Consider the following 18,570-nt stretch of genomic DNA (forward strand, 5'->3'; position numbering starts at 1 on the left):
TTTGCCGGTCCCGGTCCGGTACGGGCGCGACACTGAGGGTTGCGATCCGTTGCCGGACACGAAAAAAAACAAAAAAAACGAGAAAAAAAAAAAAAAAAAGAAAGTACCTTTTTCATAGATTCAGCTTAACAAAGGAAGGAACATTGAGAGGTTTTTTATTAAAATTTTTTTTTGAAATCCTGTGATTTGCCAGGCCTATGAGGCAAAAGCAGAGAACTAGGCAATGTCTCTGTCCTCGTGGAGCTGACATTCGGTGGTAGGAAGCAGGCTGTGCTCACGAACAAATGAATAAGATTTGTTCAGAAAGTGCCATAAAGAAAATAAAGGGTAATAGGATAGACAATGACTGATGTGCTTTAAGCTGGAAGAGAAGGGAAGTCCTTTTTCAAAAACAGACATTTGACTTGACTCATCCGTGATGAGAAGGAATCAGCTATGTGAATATTCGGGGGGAAGAATATTCCAAAAAGAGGGGAGGGCAAGTGCAAAGGCCCTGGGGCATATTCAAAGAACAGAAAGAAGCCCAGTGTGATTGGAGCACAGGGAGTGAGATGAAGAATTGCTGGAAATAGGGTCAGAGAGAAAAGCAGGAGGCAAAGTAAGCTGATTTTTTAGTTTTATGTTCTAAATGCAATGATAAATCATTTAAGTAGAAGAGTAATATGATGTGATTTTAGCTTTAAACGTATTGTTTTAGTTGCTCTGGGAAGAAGAGATTATTGGGGAAGTAAGAATAGAAGGCCATCAGTCCTATGCCATTTGTCAAGAAATGATAAGGCATAAACTGTCTAAGAAGGCAGGTGTCAATGCTAGAAAATCTATTTAACTTAGAGCCTGGAGGCTTGGGAATCTGGTTATCACTCTTTGATTTATTGGCTGTGTGACCTTCGACAAACTACTACATGTACTCTATTTCAATTTCCTCACAAGGTGGTTGTAAATTTCAAAGGAGAAAATGGACATGGGTGTGCTTGATGAAGTGTACAGGGTCCATGCAAACATGAAGAGTCTTCATTCTTTACAACCTGCGCACATCGTGTTCCTCCACAAATTCTCTTGCATAGTTCTTTCTAGATTCTCTATAACTAACAGAGAATGCACTTTCTGCTTTCCTTTTTTTCTTTTTTGCAGGCTGTGTGGATACGAAGGAGGCCGATATCTATTTCCTCATTGATGGCTCAACTAGCATCCAGGCAGAACAGTTTGAGCAAATCAAGGCATTTATGTCAGCGGTGATACAAATGTTTAGCATTGGCCCAGACAAAGTCCGAGTTGGAGTTGTGCAGTATTCAGATAAGAAGGAAGTGGAATTTGATATCGCTGTCTATTCTAATGACATTGACTTAAGACAGGCTGTTTTTAACATCAGGCAACTACAAGGTGGCACTTATACTGGGGAAGCCCTGGATTTCATACTTCCAATAATACAGAAGGGAAGGAAGAATAGGACAAGCGAGGTTCCCTGTCACCTCATTGTACTGACTGATGGGATGTCTACAGATAGAGTCCTGGAACCTGCTGAGAGAGTAAGGGCTGAACAAATCACCATCCATGCAATCGGCATTGGAGCGGCTAACATGATGCAACTGCAACAAATTGCTGGCAAAGAAGAAAGGGTTAGCTTTGGGCATGACTTTGATGCTTTAAAAAGCATCAAAAATGAAATTGTTCGCAGCATCTGCACTGAAAAAGGTAAGCAAAACAAAAAAGGATTTATTCTCCACCTTTCATCAGCTTCAGGCACATTAATGGCCAGGCCGAGACAAGGCTGACTTCCTTTATCACCCTGGAGGGGATTCAGCACCTCGCTTTAAACCAACTACCAAGATTGAAGAATTCCTCTGTAGTCAGCTGTCCCAGGGCCATCTTGGAAGTCATAGCAGGAAGTTTGTTAAGAATGTGTTGTGGCCCTGACAAAGTCTGCTGCTGTGGAGTGAGAGTCTATTCTACGTGTGTGCGTGTGTGTGTGTGTGTGTGTGTGTGTGTAATTGTCCCCATTAATCAATGGGGTACAAATATTATTAATATACCTGTTTTATTTAAGCAAACTGCTTTTTATAAAGGTTAACTAAATCTCCCAAAGTCAAAAGTCAAGTAAGATTCAGAGCCAGGATTCAAATCTAAATCTTTCTGATTTCAAAGCTAAGTGATTTCTGTTATAAGTTTTCTGAAGTAATTGGGTCTATATTTCCAAGTGGGGTAAAAGCCAATGACGGGGCATGTTCATCTCAGGTCTGCAAGTGCAAATGGGTACATCCCACTAGAGGAAAAGAAGATTAAGGGTAAAATTTCCAATTACGCTTTTCATATGAATGAATAATGCATTAGATTATTTGGTCAGGTTCTGATAGGATAGAATAGCATGAAGGCATTGACTAAGTAAGATGGAGAAGAGGTAAAAAAAAAAAATAAAACGAAGATAAAAACAAAAACAAAAACACCACACTAAAGCTACTTTGAAAAAAACTGATGACTTTTTCCAAAAACTGATTGAAAATTAGGATTGACTATAGGCTTGTCACAGCTGTAAATCTAGAAATGTCTGTTGAAATATAAATATGGAAACCTGTGCATTTTTATATTTATTAAAATAAATTGGGAATACATTTAGAATAAAAATGAGCTCTATTTCTTCTGGAAGAGTGATCTTATAAAGAAATGTTTCAGAGTTAATGTAGTAGATAGTTGAAACCAAAACAAACAAACCAGACAGTGACAGGACCTGAAGGGATCCTAGTGTAAACACCCATACTTGCTGTCTTGTTTTCTTGACTAAATGCAGTCCAGAAGAGTCTGTATATTGAGACTCACAGCCTTCTTTACCCTGGAGATGTTGACTAGTATTCATGTTTGGATCCTGATCCAACACGCACTTCTGGAGAGTTGATCAAATCAGTTTTTCCCCAGGCCCCTTCTGTTTAGCGAGTAACCGTAAAGGTATCTTATAACTTAATTTATTAGGTCTGAGTTAAAATTGCAGTGAATACATTGAAAAAAATCACCTATTAGAAAGTTTTTCTATGAAATGTTATATTCAAATCAATTACTTTTAATTTATCACACATCAAATTACCACAAAAGCCATTATACTTTTCGTCAGCATTTTAGTTGCTAAAAACTTTTGATATTTAGGCTATTACCATTAAGTGAATTTGCTTATAATGAAAAATAAATTTATCTTAGGGTACAGATAGTTACTCCTAAATGACTTTATTCGTAAATTTCTTTGTTATTTTCCCTGTGAAATATATTTTAATATATTCCCTTCAATTTTTGCTTCTAGCCTCATTCTTAGTGAGCTCTAAAAAAAGAATTAAGAATAACAACAGGGACAAGGGTTTGGATCCCCGTACCAACCACTAACCAATAAAAAAAAACCCTTATGACTCTGAATTATGATGCTGAGAGTGATTGCTTTGTTTACATAAAAGAACAAAAATAATTTTATTTATAGAAATAGCTCTTAAGTTGGGAAGCAAAATGTAATGCAATTAGGTTATAAAAATGTACAGATATATACATATATATATGTACATACACATATACATACGTATATATGTACATATACATATATATGTCCATTTCCAATCAGTAGGCTATTCACAAATTTTATGTATAAAGAAGTAGTCCATGTTAATGGCTATGTGCTTACTAAAGCCCTTATTATCTCTAGTAAATTTCTACAATTTCTCTCATTGATCAAATCACTTTAAATTATTCCAGAAAATAATGCTATTTAAAGATTACTTGGGCCGGCCCTGTGGCGCACTGCTACAGTGCGCCACTTGGGAGTGCGGTGGCGCTCCCGCTGAGGGTTCGGATCCCACATACAGACCGGTTCCCGCTCACTGGCTGAGCGGGGTGCGGGCGCAGAACCGAGGGTTGTGATCCCGTTGCCGGACACGAAAAAAGACAAAAAGGAAAAAAAAAAAAAAGATTACTTGGAATTGTGTTTTTTAGGAATATGGAATACTAGTCCTCGGAGTGCAGGGAATTGATTACTTTAGCTCTGATTCCTTTTTTTTTTCTTTTTTTTATCACCATTGCATAGTTGACATAGCCTGATGCTTAGCATTTCATATATCTCAAGAATTATGAATGGATAAATTGTAAATAAGTGATGTGTGCATGCATGCACGAATGAATACTCACTTTGGAAGTTGCATTTTGTCTTTTAAGACTCTTTAAAATCCATGTTCAATGGCTTTCTAATTCAGAGTTTTAGTCAGCAGACTTCTACTAAAGATGCAATAAAATTTCCAAAAATAATAGTAATTTTCAGTCAATGTTTTCTCATTAATGCATTTATTTCTGCTTTACTCTTTCTACATATTCTAAGACCTATGTCGACCTGGTGTATTTCTTGTCTTTTTTATAACGTACAGGATGTGAAGATATGAAGACTGACATCATGTTTCTGGTGGACGGTTCTTCTAGCATAGGATATGAAAATTTTGGGAAAATGAAAACCTTCATGAAAAACCTGCTATCTAAAGTGCAAATTGGTGCAGACAAAACCCAAATTGGTGTCGTTCAATTCAGTGATCATAATAAGGAAGAGTTCCAGCTTAATAAATACCGTACGCAGAAAGAAATTTCTGATGCAATAGACAGAATGTCTCTCATCAGTGGAAACACTTTGACTGGAAGTGCACTAACCTTTGTAGATCAATACTTCACCCACCCCAAAGGGGCCCGCCTTGAGGTCAGAAAGTTTCTCATCCTCATCACAGATGGAGAAGCACAGGATGATGTGAGAGATCCTGCTAGAGCTCTTCGGGATGAAGGCGTGATCATCTTCTCTGTTGGGGTGTACGGCGCCAACAGGACTCAGCTAGAGGAGATTAGTGGGGATGGCAGCCTAGTTTCCCATGTTGAGAACTTTGATGATCTAAAGGCAATAGAAAGTAAACTCGCCTTTCACGTATGTGCACTCCATGGTAAGTGACCCTGTTATCCTTCAGGATTCAAGGATGTGAGCTGTTATTTTTGTGGGTGAACAGAATATTGCATTCTGGGCATGGCCTCTACCTGAACTTCAGTGTTTAATTTTGGTCTTATCTATGTTATATTAAAACACCCATGACCTCCAGGAATATTCCAGATTAACAATTTTGGCAGCTAATTTGGCACACAATAGCCTGGCTTTGGTGACTTCAAATATATTCCAAGAAGGTCTAAGAATTTTACATTAAACTCCCAACTCTTCATACCTGCATACCTGGATTTTACAAAGCCAATTTTTAATCCCAAATGATTCCCTGGAACTGTTTCTTGGCTACCTGTAACCAATGTCAAGCAGTAAACAATTGAAATACAAATTCATGTTTCTCTTAGTTAAATGAAATACAGTACCTTAAGCACCCCCCCCCCAAAAAAAAACCCTTTGTATTTTAGAGATATAGTGTGTATTTTTATTACTTCACAATATTCTTCTTAATCTCTATCAACTAGGCATTTTATATTAGTCTGTTCATGTGTCTTTCCCTTTGGAAAATTTTAATTTAGGACTTTTTTCTTCTGATTGCTCAGGGTCATCATTTCTATCTCACAAATTGTAGTGCTTCTCAAATTGTATTGAGAAAATTTCAGTTTGAGCCTATCGATTTTAATGCCTCATGAATGAAAACTTGCTATAAAGTCACACATAGACTAAAAACACCTGTGCTTTTAAATCTATATGCTATTACCTGTGTTTTGTATACAAATAAAAGAACAAACCAAAGTATTAGTAAGTTTGGTGTATGTTATTCCCCTAGCAACACAGACGACTCCTTTGAACTACATTCTTCAAAATTACGATTGTAAAATTTTCAGAAAGTTAACAAACAAAATGTCTCATTGTAAACTCTGAGTTTTAGATGACAGCTTTAAGATTTCCTTGCTAACAGTTTAATTAGGGTTTTTTCTTCCTCCAAGAGTAGCAGTGATTCCAAAACTCTTGGTAATGTTGAGTGGTGTACCTAAAGATCATAGCCTCAGCTTTCTGATCTGCAGGGCTCTTCCTGGAATTTCTTCATTTTGATAAATGTAATGTTTGTGGAGGCACTGTCTATAGCATAAGGTGAAATTTCAATTGGCTCATACCTTAGATCGACTCAATATTTATTGTCTTGACTGGTCACCAAATCTCAGTGGAACGTTGCCCCTGTTTTTAATAGATATAATCTGGGCATCTACAGTGTCTGAGACTTGAAAAATTGAGATTTCATTGCAAGAAATAAGGACTGGAGGTAATATATACAGATGGATAGTGAGAAAGTGAAACTTTGGAAGGCACGTGCTTACGTTATTAAGGAAAGGAAGAAAGGGGGAAGAGAACCTAGACTCTTGAGACACAGCCAGAGTGGTCACTTGACTTCTAACATGGAGGAGGGCTTCAGGCTAGGAAAGAGGTGGTAGGAGTCTTGGCTTTCCCCCTAGATTGAGCTACTGCTTTCTGAGTTCTAATTCAGGAGGTCATGGGAGGGAGCACAAAAAAATGTGCAGAGACATGATGCACATGGGAAGGTTTGCCTACCCGAAGCTCGGAAGACAGCAGGGGCCGGAGGAAGTAGGATTAAAAATCCCAGTGTACACAATGAGCTCCTGAGGTCTTTAAAACAGCAGGTCAGTTTGGCAAACATCACCATTATATTGGTATTGAAGTAGCTTCTGATGTTGCCTTTCAGTTGAAAGCCTTCTTAGCAAAAGGCATCACATGTCTTAATGAGATACAGCAGAACAGAGTGTTGTGCCATAAGGACCACCAATTGTGGAGTTGTATAGAAAAGGGTACACATGTCCTTGGAATCATGACATAGGCAAGTTGTGTGCTTGTCTGAGTCTCAGCTTCTTTCTCTGTAAAATGCCAACAGCCATCTCTAGGAACTAAATGGGATGCAGTGTCTGGCACATACGAGGCTCATGAAAATGCTAATTTGCTTCCCTTCTCAGCAGTCTGCATAGAATGCACTGTAGAAAGTTTATGATTCCCACTTTCTTCTTTCAGATTGCAAAAGGATTAAACTGCTAGACGTTGTGTTTGTGCTGGATCACTCAGGCAGCATAAATTCACAACAGCAAGAAAGCATGATCAACCTAACCGTGCATTTGGTGAAGAAAGCAGATGTTGGCAGGGACCGAGTTCAGTTTGGAGCTCTCAAATACTCTGAGCATCCTGAGATTCTTTTCTACCTTAATACATACCAAAACAGATCAGGAATCATCGAGAACCTGAGGAGGCGCAGGGACACTGGAGGGGGTACCTTCACAGCCAGGGCTCTCGAGCAGGCAAAGACCTTGTTCAACGAAGAACACGGCAGCCGCATCAAACAAAACGTGAAACAGATGCTCATTGTCATCACTGATGGGGAATCCAACGACCACGATCTGCTCAATGACACAGCATTGGCATTAAGGGACAAAGGCATCACCATCTTTGCAGTGGGTGTAGGAATGGCCAAACAAGATGAACTTGAGGCTATGGCAGGGGACAAAAAAAATACTCTCCATGTAGAGAATTTTGACAAACTGAAAGATATTTACCTTCCTCTACAAGAAAATACGTGTTCCAATGCACAAGAGGGTGAGTTGTCATTTTTAAAATTTCTATGGGGATAGTAATAAAAATTTAAACAAAAAATAAACTGTAAGTCTTGGCTTCCCAGGTGTCATTGGCTGAATATTTCTCTGCTAAGGTTATGAGTTTTCTCATCTCTAAAATGGGTTGACTGAGCAAGACCCCAAAGGTCCCTTCCCACCACAATATGTATTGAAGAGATTACGCACAAAGGTTTCAGAAGCATTTCTTGCTGTCTTGCCACCCCATTGCCTTTTTCTGGCAGGAAAGAACTCTTCTTAGGATCATACTCATCTTACCCTTTTAATGGCTACTCATGCTGCTCCACTTGCTTACTGGTCTCAGTGCAGCCACTGGGCATCAGTTTCAGGCCAAACTCAGGTGGAACGTTTCATGGTTTAAATGGATAGACTTTTGTCTTCAAAGACCCAGGGCCCTCTGAATGGGATTGTAGGTGTCCTATAAGGCTATAGGAAATTCAAGTGGTCTGATGTGCTGATGTGCTTTTCTGGATAAGGGCTACTAGTGCAGAGGGAGGGACATGGGAGTTGAAGGTGGGGTAATGCAGACTAGCTGCTGGGAACGGGGAGGAAAAAGGACTAAGCTGGTTTCATAAGCTACCACAGGGGTGGGTGGGCTGGAGACAGCACTTCCCAGTGAGGACAGGGTAAGATTTGCCACCCGGTCTCAAAAGCAGCAGAGAATAAGTCATCTAGGAAGAGCTGCTGTGCCTCCTTGGAAGGTCTGAATCCTTGCCGTGCATGTATCGGCCCAGTCCCCCCAACCTGGCAAATGAACGGTCAACTAAATAACTTCCTTTCTTCTTTCCTTCCTCGCTCCCTTCCTCCCTCCCTCCTTCCCTTTTTCCTTTCCTGCCTTCTTTCTTCTTCTCCACCAATATGAAGCCCACTTTTGTAGCCAACACAAATCATGTTTCTAAGACTGACATTAGCCACCCCCATCTCTGTAACCAGTCCAACGCCAGATGAAACCTTCCGCCAAATTCTGTGTCAGATCATCATTTGCTTTGCTCATTCAAACCTTGCCTGACCACTATAGCTTTACCTTACATAAGTACACAGTAAATTCATCTTCTTGGTTTCAGATATTGGACAATGATATAATCTTTACCTAAGGAAAAAAATATGGTTTTTCCCAAGGCAATGGAACCATCCCAATTTTTCTTCCTGTTCTGGCCTGTCTCTGGACTACCCACTGAGCCATGTCTTCCCTCCATCTCTCCTGCCACCTGCCAATCCACTTGACACTGAATGACCTGTCTAATATGCACTGGACTATGTCACTCCTCTACTTACAGCTTTTTGCAGGCTTCCCTCTTCCCTTGAAGCAATTTTCAAACTCCTGAGCTCCATCTAGCCTCTGCTCACCTCTCCAACCTCATTTACTGCCCCTCGCCTGTTCACAGTCTACTCTGTCATTCAGAAATTCCTCCCCATCTTTACACACACCATTCTACCCACCATGAACACCCAAGCCCACCACCTCACCTGCCTACCTCTAGCTTGTCTGTCAAGTTTCAGCCTTTGCTAGTTTCCTGGTCTGACACCTGACCCCATGTCCCCATTATGTCCCTCAACTCTTGCATCTTCAGTTTCTCCTGGTGGTAGCACTTGATACATATTTGCCGTTTTCTTATCAGTATCTGTCATAAGACTATGAGCTCCTTGGGCAGGCTTTGTCTTCTATTTAGTATTGGGTCCCCACAAAACCTAGCACATTACTAAGAGTACAAAGTGTTTTCCTAGGAATATGGAAGCTGTTTTATTCTCAGCTCCCATGCCTACATTTTGGAGGTAGACACTGAGATTGAGTATGGGGTGCAAGATGTTTGTTAGGGATCCACAACTGTGAAATAAAGGGGGAAAGCAAAATGGGCAGAAGAAGTCAAACAGTGACACCTGTTCTGCAAAGTCAGACCTAGCAGTGAGCTCTGGAGCAAGTGCTGTCCACGAGAGGTGCCCAGCATCAGACTGAAATGGCAGGGACTGAGAACTCCATTCCCACTTAGACCCAGGGTATGGGCTTCCCTGGGAAGGGCAGGGCCTTTGGAAAGGCATCTCTCTGTATCGAGGCAGACCCTGAGGGAACTGACAGTGGGGGCTGTCTACTGGCCCTACTCGCACACCTGGGAAGTAAGGCCTTCACTGAAGGTCTACCTGGGCAGCCCATCTCCATGTCTACTATACTACCATTACAAGGACTAGGGTGACAATGGGAAAACTATTGTCTCAATTACCTTTAGTAATTATTTTAGTGCTGCTCTTACCCCAGTCATTGAGTTTGGTTGGAACTGAGTGCAAGGTCATACCTTGATTTGGGGACATTTTACACTGGACTTCAGGGAGATGACCTTATGCCCTGCTTACTAGCCACCAGCACTTATACTATGAAGTTTTTTTTTTTTTTTTCCCTTTTTTGTCTTTTTTTACTGACCGGTAATGGGATCACAACCCTCGGTGTCGCGCCCGTACCGGGGACCGGCAATGGGATCGCAACCCTTGGTGTTGCACCCGCACCGCGCTCAGCCAGTGAGCGGGAACCGGTCTCCACATGGGATCTGAACCCTCGGCGGGAGCGCCGCCGTGCTCCCAAGCAGCGCACTCTCCAGTGCACCACTGGGCCTGCCCTGAAGTTTTAATATTTGGGTTTTGATATTAAAAAAAAATTGCCTAGAAAAAAGTGGTAGATTAAAGGGTAGAAGGGATCTAGAGGTCCAGATACCAGTTCCACTCCATTGTAGTTTTATGCACCTAGGCAAGTTACTTAACCTCTGAATTCCATTTATATATCTATAGAATTAGGATAATTCTTTATGAAGTGATTGTGAATATTAACTGTGTTATTGTGTGCCAAAAGTATTTTCAAAATAATATTTCTCAATATGAATTTAATGTGGTAGCATTTATGGTAATAGGAGTACAAAAAATAGTATAGTAGTACTATTACCTTGACTTGGGTGAGTGTTCCGATGTGGGTATGCTGGAGGGACTTCCAGCCTCGTAATTACTTTTTAATGAATCTGTTCAAACTTCTTTTTTTCCCTCTCTTCGAGTATTTCTAGTGTCTTTTCAAATGAATCATATCAATAGTTAAAATTGGAAAAAACTCTCTTATCTTTCCCCTTCCTGCCAATTTTCCTTCTCTTCGAGGGCCAATCAGTGATTTTCTCTTCTGTTAACTTATCTAAATTTGCTACTAATGTAAAACAATTTAAGTATTTAGTAAAACAATTTAAGTATTTGGGTAAAGGGTAAATAAAGTATTGGGTAAAGGTAGAATGGTTCATGAGGAAATAATTTATCTTTTTTCCTATTGCAGTCTGTGACCTTCAAGAAGCCGATGTGATTTTCCTTTGTGATGGCTCTGACATGGTATCTGATTCAGAGTTTGTTACCATGACAACTTTCTTGTCAGATTTAATTGATAATTTTGACATTCAGCCTCAAAGAATGAAAATTGGGATGGCTCAGTTTGGTAGCCGCTACCAGGAAATTATTGAGTTGGAAAGCTCTTTGAATAAAACCCAGTGGAAGACTCAAATTCAAGCTGTCGCCAGGAGCAAGGGGGTTCCACGAATTGACTTTGCCCTTAAACACGTGAGCGATATGTTTGATTCATCTGCTGGTGGGAGAAGAAACGCTGGTGTCCCTCAGACTCTGGTTGTTATCACCTTTGGGGATCCCCGCTATAACGTGGCAGATGCAGTAAAAACCCTGAAAAAACTTGGAATTTGTGTCCTGGTTTTGGGCATAGGAGATGTTCATAAGGAAAAGCTTCTGCCAATAACAGGCAATTCTGAAAAAATAATCACTTTTCAAGACTTTAATAAATTAAAGAACATGGATGTGAAAAAAAGAATGGTCCGTGAGGTCTGCCAGAGCTGTGGGAAAGCCAGTAAGTGCCCTGTCTGGTTTCATTCACCTGCAGCTTCCCTTTTCTCTGTGCTCCAGAGGTGTCTCGTGGGCTAGCTCTAGCAGAACCCCTGTGTTTAGAACAGTGTGCGGTGTGAAGCGACCTGTCCTCTGCTCCTAGGAAGTTTGGGATCAGTCAGCCTCCCTCAGACGAGGAAAGGGCAGAGGCTGCGGGGCCAGGCTGTGCTCTCTGGCCGGCCCTATCCCCTCACTGCAATCCAGAGTCCACGTTCCTCTCAGCACCTGGATCCTAGTCTCCTCTTTCCACCCTTTTCACTTCCTGGGACGGTGCCCAGCATCCAGTAGAAAATAAGTAAAGTAAACATGTGCTGACTGGAAGTTTTACTATTCTAACATTGTTAAACCATCTTGTAAGGGATGCAGTGTGTATATGTGTACAGTGTATTTTTTCTTCTCTTAATGAGGCCATTCTTGTAATTATAACATAATACAGATTTGAATCATCCTTAGAGATCATTTAATCCAAAGGTTGCAAACATAAATGGCCACAAAGAACAGGTGGGCAGTGTAGATGAGTCAGGTGGGCAGAGTGTGAGGAAAGGTGTTGAGGAACAATGACCTATCTAACAGAGATGTCACTATCCAGCTTCAGGGTACAGGCAGATTGCTGTGGTGGAAAGAGCCTTGGCCCGGGAATCAGCCTCTTCATTTGTGGAATGAGCAACCAGACAGGACCAGAGGTGACCAACAGGCAGGTGGCAGATGCAGTTTATTTATCCCATCTAGTGTTGACAACTTCTTAAATTAGTTGACAGCATTTACAAACTGGAAATTTTACATTTAATAAAATGTAGATTTCAAGCTCCTCTTTAAAAAATCAGAAGATTTGACAACACTGGGTGCATTTCCCACGTGTCTGCCCTCAGCTGCAGCTGAGCAGTGAACAGATGCTGGGGTGGGTCACCGTTCCTCAGCTCCTTTTCCTCACACACTGCCTGCCTGACTCATCTACACTGCCCACGTGGCCTTTGCAACCATTTGCGTTTGTGACCTCAGGAAATTAAATTATCTCTAAGAACAGTTCATATCTCTAATATGTTATGATTATATAAATCAGAATGTGTCAACATTTAAAGAAGAAAACATGCATGCTCTCATACACACATGTGCATACACAAAGCCAGTGAGACTAAGACTAAACTATTGTTTGAACTTCAAATATCTATTGAAACTTGTAATATTTGAAAGGAGACAGAGGAAATGCTGTTGTTATATATCGGTAGAGTAGCCAGTATCTTCCTTCTTGAAGATTTTTTGAGTACTGCAGACCATCCAGCTCTGTCTGCCCTTCCTTGCTCCTGTCTGCTCATTAATCTGGTGTCGTTTTCCTTGGTCTCCAGATTGCTTTGTGGACATAGTGGTCGGGTTCGATATTTCCACTCACCTGCAGGGGCAGCCTTTGTTCCAGGGCCACCCCCGGCTGGAGTCGTACCTCCCAGGCATCTTAGAGGACATCACCTCCATCAGGGGGGTGAGCTGTGGGGCAGGTGCAGAGACGCAGGTGAGCTTGGCCTTCAAGGTGAACAATGACCAAACCTTCCCTGCCAAGTTCCAAATCTACCAGAAAGCAGTATTTGACAGCTTGCTGCCAGTCACTGTCAGTGGGCCAACTCATCTGAATGCACAGTTCTTGAAGTCACTGTGGGACACATTCAAGGATAAATCTGCATCCCGGGGACAGGTACCCATGTCATGTTCTATTTCTCATCTCCATGTTCTTTCATTTGTCCTCTTTCCTCAATTATATGTTTAGCTTTTACATCATCCCATTCTCTGCTTCCCTCTTTCTCTAGGTGCTGCTTGTATTTTCAGATGGTCTCCAGGGTGAAAGCATCCCAATGCTTGAAGATCAATCGGACAGGCTCAGAGAAGCAGGTATTGAGTTGGAAGCTTAAACGATGAAGCATGGAATATGCTGAATGAGTACCTGTCGTTACTCAGGTGCTTTAGATCTTGGATATATCTGGCCACTTGTAGCAGATGCTGTTGGTGCCCTGCCTGAACTCCCTGACCAGCCCCCATGCCATCCCCTGAGTGCTACAAATGCTATGGCCAAGTGCTTATACCTGTGACCTTCTACAGATGTGTGCCCTTGACTAACCTGAACCGTGCATGTGGACATGCTTGGATTGGGGGTGGGGTGGGGTTATATCATGTCCCTCCTCAGTGGGGAGGGGGGCTATCAAAAACGTAGAAATATGAAGGCCCAGTACTCTTGCATCAAGTGGGTCAACTCTGGCACAGTTTACGCTCCAGAGTCTCACATGAATCAGGCCAAAGCTAAGACTTTACTGAGCTAAATCCCTGCTCACAGCTTCTCCTTCCCTTTTCACTTTCTCTCTCTCTCTCTCTCTCTCTCTCTCTCTCTCTCTCTCTAAAAACCCACATGCACACAAATTTCTCTCTCGGGTTCTGCTTCTAAGGAGCCTGACCTAAGACACCTCCTACCATTTCTGGTTATGTGTGTGAAATAGAGCAGTCCTCCCTCTGCACCTTCTGTCCATGGCATAGCTTCAGACGGAGCTGGAAGCTAAATGCAGAAGCTGACAGTAAGTGCACATGGAGTGCATTGTGTTAGACGTCCTTGGTACAGCCCAGACTGGCTGCTGGGGTTCAGCTTCCATAGGCAACCTTTCTAGAAGCCACAAAACTTCCTGCTTTACTGCTGGGTTGTGTCACCTTCCCTGCTCTGATCCCTTCAGCACCTTCTCACCGTTCTTGGCTTATATATCAAATTCCTTACTATGGCCCACGAAGCTTTGCAGGCCCTGGCCCTGCTCTGCACTGTAGCCTTAACTCCCTCTTCACGCTCCCTGTTCCAGGTATTCAGAACTTTTCTCCTGTTCTTCCTCCAGTGTACTTGACAGCCTCATTCCTCCTGGTCCTTGCCTAGAGCTCTACCCCCACCCTCCCACCCCTTATCTCTAGTGCTTCTCTCCACCTTCCATCTCTGGTTCTATCCCTTGTCCAACTTTGATTCATCCTTTAGAATTAGCTTAGATGTCAGTTTTTCCAAAAAACCTTGCATGACCCTTCAGGACTGAGTTAGGAGTTTTTCCTCCTGACTGTCATGGTGCCCTGATGTTCCCTCTCAGAGCACTTACCCTTCTCAGGGCAAGTCTGTGATTCTTGTGGACCTGTCCCATTAGACCATAAACTCAGTGAAGGGAAGGAGTGTGCCGGACCTATTTATTTTGTGTCCCTGGTACAACGATTAGTACATAATAGGCTCCTAATAAACAAATATTTATTTAATGAAAGAATGGATGGAGTAAATGAACTAGTGAATGAGTTAAGTGAGTGACTAAATAAATTAATGAACCCTCAGATGTGGCCAGCAGCTCAGCCGAGCCTAGAGTCTCCCTGGGCTTTCCTCATGCTCTCAGGGCCTGGGCTCTCAGGGATCTTTGGCCACAGGGACAACTTGAGAACTATCATTAATTTACATTCAGGCAACTTTGGAAAAAGTCTCTGAAAATGAACAATGCCCTTTCTTAAAAATCACTTTCAAATGCCCAAGAATTGCATCAGAATTGATGGTGAGGCGGGCCGGCCCCATGGCGCACTCGGGAGAGTGCGGCGCTGGGAGCACTCGGTGCTGGGAGCACGCAGCGCTGGGAGCGCAGCAGCGCTCCCGCCGCGGGTTCGGATCCTATATAGGACTGGCCGGTGCGCTCACTGGCTGAGTGCCCTTACCGGTCACGAAAAAGACAAAAAAAGAAAAAAAAAAAAAAAAGAATTGATGGTGAGGTAATGAACAAAGTTTTCCACTGGTCTGTTTCTATAAGATTTGCAAATAGTTTCCCTTGAGTACTTTTTCTCAGAGGATTTTGTGCTAGAGTTGGAGACCAGAGCCTGGTACATACACAGAAAATGCAGACAAATCTCTTGTTGGTTCCTCGTGTGTCAGGAGTATTGTTTCCTCTTGTGTTTGTTTTTTGTCCTTCCTGATTTTATGAATAGTGTTCACTGAGGACAAATATGATGGGCTCTTTTTCTTTTTTATGCACAACCCCTTTGGCTTTATATTTGTTATTTGTCTCGGATAGGACTTGATGCTCTACTGGTGGTGTCCCTAAACCCAATTGCTCATGATGAGTTTTCCAGCTTTGAATTTGGAAAAGGATTTGATCACAGGACTCACCTGACCATTGGAATGAGAGATCTAGGCAAAATGCTATCACAGTACCTGGTGAGTTGCTGAGCAAAAAATCTAGTTATTCAAAATGCTATGGGAACTAACTTGGAATCTGGATGAATATTTCCAAAGACTGCCTTTGTTTGCCCCACTAAATGAAGTGCACAGTATATTAAAAAGTGTGAAATGCCAGATCATTTCTGTTTTGGCATGTTCTTTCATTCTTTGTCATTTCACTAAAGGAATGCATAGGAAACTAAACAACCAACCAACCCCCAATCAAATTTAAAAGCTGCCAACATTTTATGCAACAGAAATTCCAGGAAAGAGGATACTGTGAACTAGGAACCAACTGGTCTTAGGCAATGTGCCATCTACGTGCTGGTCACTCTTTCTGTAAATAGAAGTATTTCCTTTGGAGAGGAGATGTTGTCAACACGTTGCTACCTGGTACCCTCTCTGCAGTGTTGTCAAAATCACCTCATTCTCTGCAGCCCTTCACTCAAAGGGAGAAGATGGGCTTGTAGGTGGTGGATAATGATTTGTGTAAATATGGTTCATATATAATAAAGTTCCTCACAATTTTTACTCACTCAGCTTTGCTTTTTTTCTAGGGAAACATTGCAGAAAGGACCTGCTGCTGTACATTTTGCAAGTGTCCAGGGGATCCAGGACTTCAGGGGACCCGAGGACTACAAGGCTTGAAGGTGCCATTCAATTATTGTACTATTGTACTTAATGCCTTGATTTGGTATGGATGGGACTGAGGCTGAGTGGTTGAATTTGCAGTCTTCAACTCCATGCTAATGTAATTGCTTTGGGCATTTCATGTGACTTCTATGGTGTAGGAGTCAGTTTAGAAGGGCCCACTTGCGATGCCACTATTAACTCTGTTATCATATATCCTTGGTGATGTTCCTTCCTGGTTTTGCAATTTACACTTGTAAGCCTGCTTTAGACAGTTTGAAAGGTGGCAAGAGGTGTTGAAAATAGTAGAGAGAGTAGTGCTTTATCAGCAATGGAATGAGATCAAACTGCAAAAAGATCATAGCAATGCAGATTAATAGCCTTTCAAAAAGCAAATCATAAAAGATCAATTGCACAGCAATAGAATGGATAAATATATCGTGGCGTTTTAAATGGAATATTCTATGGCAATGAAGATGAATAAACTACAGCTACAGACAACAACATAAATAAAATTTACCAACACAATAATAACCAAAAAAAGCAAAACACAGAACACATATGGTATGATTCTATTTATAAAAAGTTTGAAAACAGGCAAAACTAATCTATAGTGTCTAGGGATGAATACTTAAGTGGTGAAGTATTTTTAAAAAGGCAGGGAAGTATTATCATAGAAGTCAGGAGAGCACTTCTGGGGTGGGGTGTGGGGGTGGTGGGAGCAGAGGTGATTGTGGTTGGAGCAGGTGCAGTGCCTGGGAACCAGTGATGCTCTGTTTCTTGACCTGGATGGTGGCTACACAGATGTTCACTTTATAGTAATTAAGCTGTACTTTTATATTTTATTCACTTTTATGCATTTTTTCAAATGGATTTTAGATATCACAATAAAAAACAGTTTGGTTTTTTTAAGAGATCAGCTACAATATTTACTCATGAATTCTTTATAGTCCACCCTTGTGGGAGGATGATTTATATTGGACTTTGCACTGCATTGTGATGCTTCATTCAGTGCAGTTTCCTCTCTCATTATTTTGGTGAGGTCTGTATTAGAATATTAGAATTATGTGCCTGGAGCACAGCCCCCCTGGTATCCTGGGCAGATGCAAGGACCAGCATTACAGGGTGGGGAAAGCAAACTCACATGAAATCTCAGCCACAAGTACGCCACGAAGCAGTCAAACCACGTGTGGCTGGGGGAGACGTGACTAATTTAAATACATGCAACCTTGTTATTGGAAGCGCTTATTCTTCCTTGAGCTCTCAGAAAAACACAGAAGAAAATGATCCCTTTGGAAATGTTATTGATTTGCCTGTTAAAGGAGTGTGGTGGTCATAGCTGTTCTCTCTGCAGATCCTGCAGGCACAGGAGTGGCCCAGCAGCCCTCAAGACAGGGCGGGTTCCAAAGGTCAGCCTCCAGTAGACATTAGGAGGATGACCTTCTGCAGAGGGGCTTCAGAGATGAGTGCAAGGACAAATACCAGGTCCAGACATTGTCAGATGCTTCCCAAACTCACAGCCATATATGCAAAAACTACAACCAAGTTGGAGGGAGGGGCTTGCCTAGAGTGCATAATGATTTCCAAGTTTGAATTGATGGGAGATGACTAAAATTTATTTTTCTCTCTTTCCTCCCAGGGTTCTTCAGGCCTGAAAGGCAGCAGAGGACACAACGGAGAGGAGGGAGACCCTGTAAGTTTTTGTGACAATCTTACCACTTATTGATTTTCTTTTCTATGGAAAAATTTATTTTCATTTTCCATACAGAAGATATAGATGGGGTTTTGTTCATATGTTTATTTTCTGTAGTTTTGGGGGGAAAGTATTGTTTTTCTTTTCCTTTCTCCATGTTTGAATCATGAGACACTTGCTAAATCTGCATTTGGTGGGAAGGAGGAAACTCACGTACATGTGGCCTGGCATGCTCTGATCAGTGGCAGGTGACTGGGCTTCCTCCTTTCTTCCACCAAGCAGGGCACAGCAGGTTATCTGCTAGGGAGCTAGCTCTCTGTAGAGCTGAAACCCTGTGCATGGTACTTGATTGTGGGCCAGAGCTGGAGCGTACATCCCTCCACGGACAGGGAAGTGGGTAAGACAGCCCCCAACGCGTGGCTTCATGGTTAAATGTTACAGAGATTCGAGAATCTCAATGTTTGACCCTAAAACCAGAACTCGTATTTGGTTCATCAATCAAATTATGAGAATAAATTCGGGGGAACTGAAACCACTT

General features: G+C 41.9%; 1 protein-coding gene across 1 annotated transcript in view; it reads left to right on the forward strand.

Annotated features, from left to right (window-relative positions):
- Positions 1-18,570, forward strand: part of COL6A5 (collagen, type VI, alpha 5) — an 82,299-nt gene that overhangs the window by 10,380 nt on the left and 53,349 nt on the right. The window contains exons 4-12 of the mRNA XM_008588538.1: positions 1,132-1,692; positions 4,386-4,940; positions 6,992-7,567; positions 10,901-11,476; positions 12,855-13,195; positions 13,308-13,389; positions 15,564-15,706; positions 16,267-16,359; positions 17,979-18,032. Coding sequence (XP_008586760.1) covers positions 1,132-1,692; positions 4,386-4,940; positions 6,992-7,567; positions 10,901-11,476; positions 12,855-13,195; positions 13,308-13,389; positions 15,564-15,706; positions 16,267-16,359; positions 17,979-18,032 — 2,981 coding nt within the window. The remainder of the gene's footprint in view (positions 1-1,131; positions 1,693-4,385; positions 4,941-6,991; positions 7,568-10,900; positions 11,477-12,854; positions 13,196-13,307; positions 13,390-15,563; positions 15,707-16,266; positions 16,360-17,978; positions 18,033-18,570) is intronic.

This window comes from Galeopterus variegatus, unplaced genomic scaffold (assembly GCF_000696425.1).
Source record: "Galeopterus variegatus unplaced genomic scaffold, G_variegatus-3.0.2 Scaffold4888, whole genome shotgun sequence".
Classification (NCBI taxonomy): Eukaryota; Metazoa; Chordata; class Mammalia; order Dermoptera; family Cynocephalidae; genus Galeopterus; species Galeopterus variegatus.